The 4,843-nt window shown below is 38.7% G+C and overlaps 1 protein-coding gene across 1 annotated transcript; it reads right to left on the bottom strand.

Annotated features, from left to right (window-relative positions):
- Positions 1–896: 896 nt before the first annotated feature.
- On the bottom strand, positions 897–4,546 carry LOC126235232 (uncharacterized; the record flags this gene model as incomplete). Its single annotated transcript, XM_049943964.1, has 5 exons — positions 897–2,001; positions 2,098–2,357; positions 2,665–2,848; positions 3,851–4,040; positions 4,341–4,546. Coding segments are annotated over 5 exons (1,113 nt in total), but the record flags the coding sequence as incomplete, so codon positions are not given.
- Positions 4,547–4,843: the final 297 nt, after the last annotated feature.

The following is a 4,843-nucleotide window of genomic DNA, read 5'->3' as shown; positions in this document are numbered from 1 at the left end:
CGTATAAAAACATTCATATGCCCAATTACTTCACAAATGAGTTATTGTGTTAAATATATGACATTAAATGTGTGTGAAAAAGTTGCAAAAGGCTTGAAGTTATGTTTCATGTTTGTTAGTTGTCACGCACTCTCATTACCAAACACTGGAGAATATATTAAGGGTTTTCTAAAAAACTAGTTTTAGATGAATCTGTATGTTAATGTCATACCTCCTGAATGTGTTGTCATACAGTGATACTTTGCAGGTTTTCATTGGTACATGCAAAGGTTATAAACCAAAAAGTGATGCACAATGTGGGTGTTTTACTGCATGTATAGCAAAAATGTAGTGAGCAATGAACTCTCCTTTCATCATTGGGAGAGGGAGAGGGGAGGGGGGGGGGGGGGAAGGGAGATTATATATATATCAGCGAAACAGCTTTGAAATCTTTAAGTTCACTCGAAGAATATGGGCTTGATAATTTGCACATCACAAGCTGTGCTGCCTCAAGACATATACAGAACTAATATTTTCATATTGTGTTAAATCTGTCATTAAGATTACAACTCTTAACGAGTCGACTATGGCAAAATTAAGGTGTCAAACTGTCACCAATTATATGAATTACTGAAAAAAAAATTTTTTTTGTTGCCCCTGAAATGCATTGGATACAGAACCTGCAACAGAGTTTACCATGAACCTTTAAACATGAACCAGGTTCGTCAAAGCAATACAGACGTCATGTATGAGAATCAGTGACAATTCAGTACAAATTCTTCCCTGTTTTCTCTGTCAAAATGCATTGACCTTGTATTAAAAGTTTACTATTTGGGGAAACATATCCAAGGCCAAAAGGGACGTATGTTGACAAGGAATTTAGGAGAGACAGGGTCACAAATAAGAAGTGTTATTAATTTTGTGAACTTTTTTATTGTTATGTAAGCCACTTTCCATCTGCAGCCTTCTCTGAATTAAACATGCCCAACAAAGAGGAAGATATTTTAAACTTAGATGTGACAACTTTTTCAAAGATAATGAAATGAAAATTTAAACAACTTATACCACAAAAATTGTGTTCAAACAGCACAGCTTAGACTTCACTACTACAACTACTTGAAAATTTTGATCACAATAAATTAATGCTCTTATTGCTCAAAGGATTCTGTCAATGCTTATAAATAGTGATTAACAACTGTGGTATTTGTTTGTACACAAAATATGAAGGCAGTTAAAGTATATGTGAGTGTTCTGAAGCCTCAACAGACTTTTGCAAAATTACAAATCAAAACTACATTACGTAGTATCAGCAATTAACAGCAGTAAAATTAAGAATAGAAACAAGGTCCATGATGCCCATCTACCAAGAAATTCAAATGTGTAAAAAGTATGTTACAGCACAATAACTTCACAACACAAATAATTTAAACTTCACAAGCAGGACCCTAAGAAACCAGATCAGAAAATTTTATATAAATACATAACTAAGCTTGAAATAAAGTAATGCTAGAGTCAAAACTAACATAAGGAAAACTGCAACAAAAATTAAATGCAATTTATTACAGCAACTATCTTTTAAGTACTAAAAATGACAACTAATTTATGCAATAATGGGGTAGTTTATAATCGATGAGGGAAACAGACGCCCGTACGTGACTCCAAAGCTAGCCTAAATGCAACCTCGAGCCATCCCATAACAGAGAATATGCAGGCACGCCACCAAGAGCGCTGCTGCATCTGCTGGATCTGTCAGTTGTCTTGAGCGACATAGTTGATGTCGTCGTTAATGGCCAACAATTGTGCACGGAAATCCATATCCGACAGTGCATGTGCTAGGTCACCCATAAGATTGGCAAGCTCTACTTCTGCCATATTCAAAGACTGTGCCAATGCTGCCACCCAAGATAGGATGTCAGAGTCAGACATACTGATGAAACTTGAAAGTGGGAATTTTCGTCGCTCGTTACGACCAGATCCTGTTTGCCTGGACACCGTCACAACTGGATCACCCTCACGTGGAATCTGCAGATGTTAAGATGAAATTAGTCATGAATCACAAGTCTGCATTAACAAAACATAATATCTGTACAATATTCAGGACGTATGAGCAGTACCAACCTTTACACAAATGGTAGCAGTTAGTCCACCCTTCGTATCTCGGCCAACAAGTGAACGGGTGTTGTATACAAGGTTTCGGCGTTCAGTGACAGATACTGGAGCAAGGAAAGGACGTCCCACATAAATCAAAGCAGCATACACCTCTTCTAGACCATCGCGCATTGTCCGGCGATCTCTCCACAGCACATACTTCCCATTTCCTGTTAATGAATATCCATAATCCTTTCGGCAGTGTGGCTGATCTGACTGTGTAAACCATCCTTTAAAACAAAAGGAAATGTTTAGACTTATGGTATCTCCCACATATGGAGAATGGAAAAAAACGAAGAGCTTAGAGTGAAATCTGGCACAAATTATGTAATATTGTTACAGTTACCTACAGTTTAAAATTAAGATTCTCAGAAATTTTAAATATTTCCTTTTTATAACAAATATAATTACAACTACATTTGATAATTATTCCACAATTAGCATGTCTTGTTCAACTCAAACATATTATGAATGATCATTTCACAAAACTGTAGAATGTGTATGTCCAAAAAGTTACATAATTTAATAATTACTAACCAGTGTGTGGATAGGAACCATCTTCCATAACAGTCACCACCCTGGCAACATGATAGCCTGGGTCTAACAGAGCAACACCTAGCCTTCCTCCAATGTCAATACGGAGAGCCACAAGGACATGCTCCTTTTCCACCGTTCTTGGGCATGGATCGTAGCTGACATAACTGTCAACATCTTCTATGGACTGAAAGAAGAGAAAGTAAAACTAAAGAGACTGTTGAACAAAGCCTCAAACATTTGACATAAATTGAGGAACATACAAATACTGCAGTAGAAGTCCGACAGATCTACAATATTTTGTGATTTTCTTTTGCTAGTTCCCTTTTCTCACTTTCAGTTGCTATGTACATGTCTTTCTCTCATCTCTCCCTCATTCTAATGACATTTGAAGTTGAAGAAAGTTACATCCTCTTTGCTGAAACAATGGATCTGATATTTTAGGATAAGGTTAACCATGGCTAACAAAGCATCACTGCCAAGTCCCAAACCGGAATTCAGTGAGCAAATTTTTTTTTTTTTGCGCACTAATGCTAACATAAGACCACCACCTCACCCCACCCCCCCAATCTTATTTGTAAGAAGTGGAACAGCAATCTAACCGAACTGCACATCACACATTAAAATGCACATCTGGTTAACAATAAAAACGCACATTCAGAGTTTACTGTGTATATCTCCAATACTGACAGCCAAATACTACAAAGCAGCCCACATTCTGATTTGTAACTATTATTTCAGTCAGAATTCCAGGTCTAACTTTGTTACAGATATGCCACACAACATAAGCAAACCGTAATTTTTGACAAATTTGAATCCTTTAAAACTATTTTTAAAGTTTTGAAACAACAGGCACTTAAAACATAAGCAACATATGTTCCAAGTCTGGTGTAAATGTCTTTCCTCCTCAAACATTAATTACTGTTTACAGTTCTCGTCCGCTTCACAAAGAGAGAAGAGCCACGAGGCATATCTGACAACTAAAAGACTCCACTTAGCCCACAAAACAAGGAAACTTAACTATAATGTATGTTTGACCCACTGCCAATAAGCACTATATAACTAAAATTAAACTAGGCAGACCCGGTAGTATTCAAATTTTGTAAATGTTTACTGTCCAGTTGCAAAGGGTAATCAGTATTTAATTGCAGAACAATACTGAAAAGTAAACAGATGTCGTTAACCTTACCTCCTCACATGAAGCAAGAAACAGTCCAGAAGCAAGACCTGGAAACTTCTTGTCGAGGCGCCTTAGCTTCTGCAGCAGTTCTAATGCCAAACCAACACAGGTGTAATGCTCTTCCGTTATGGGAGGTTCATAGTGTCGATAGAAGTGACTCAAGCTATCCTCACCACTTGCACAGAACTCTTTGTAGAACCTGCGCAGGAACAACAATAAGGAGGGTTAAGTTTGCAGTATCACTACAGCATTGTGCTGAACAATAGTAAAGAAAACAGGCAAATCCAAGCTGTAATGTATTAATTTTATGTCAATCATACATATCCTGTACCTTAAATTATTATTTGGAAGTTTTCTTCGTTACATGCTTTACTGTTGTAAAGTGAGTGTGGTTTTTTTGTGTGTGACATTGTGTGGGAAGGGGGGGCGAGTGTGACTAGAGCTGCGAGTTACTCTTAGCTACCATTATGAACAATGTGTATTGGTTTTCACTTCATACCTGACGAAGTTGCCAATGCTGTTGTAGTTGTGAGCTTGAACGAGCTGTTGCACGCTTAACTCGAGGCTGGCGGCCAGTTCCTCATAGCGCTCCACAGAGGCGAACCGGAGCGGCTGCCCACGGAAACTACCCCATGCCGGAAGTGGAAGCGGGTGGCCCGAAGGCCACGCCGCCCCTGTTAGCCCATCCCAGGTTTCTGTCTCGAGTCAACTCGGCCACTCGCTGCCCCAGCGGCCAACCGTTGGCACGTAGCCAGATTCATCCCTGCAGCTGCTGATGGGCTCTACAGGGGGTTCCGTTAGCAATGAGCTCTTACTCTGCTCTGAAAGTCAGAAGAAACCACGTCAACCTCCCTTACCAAAATACAGAAAACACACACATGCATACATATAATATTACAATCCAGTAACACTGAATAACTTGTCAATCTACTCGTTAGTGGTCCATTTATAGTCTACTACGTATTATACTGCAGGGTTAAGGCGAATACTTTGCACCGCATA

Source organism: Schistocerca nitens, chromosome 2, assembly GCF_023898315.1.
Source record: "Schistocerca nitens isolate TAMUIC-IGC-003100 chromosome 2, iqSchNite1.1, whole genome shotgun sequence".
NCBI lineage: Eukaryota > Metazoa > Arthropoda > Insecta > Orthoptera > Acrididae > Schistocerca > Schistocerca nitens.
The sequence above is the reverse complement of the archived record's forward strand: the minus strand, read 5'-3'. Positions and strand labels throughout refer to the sequence as shown.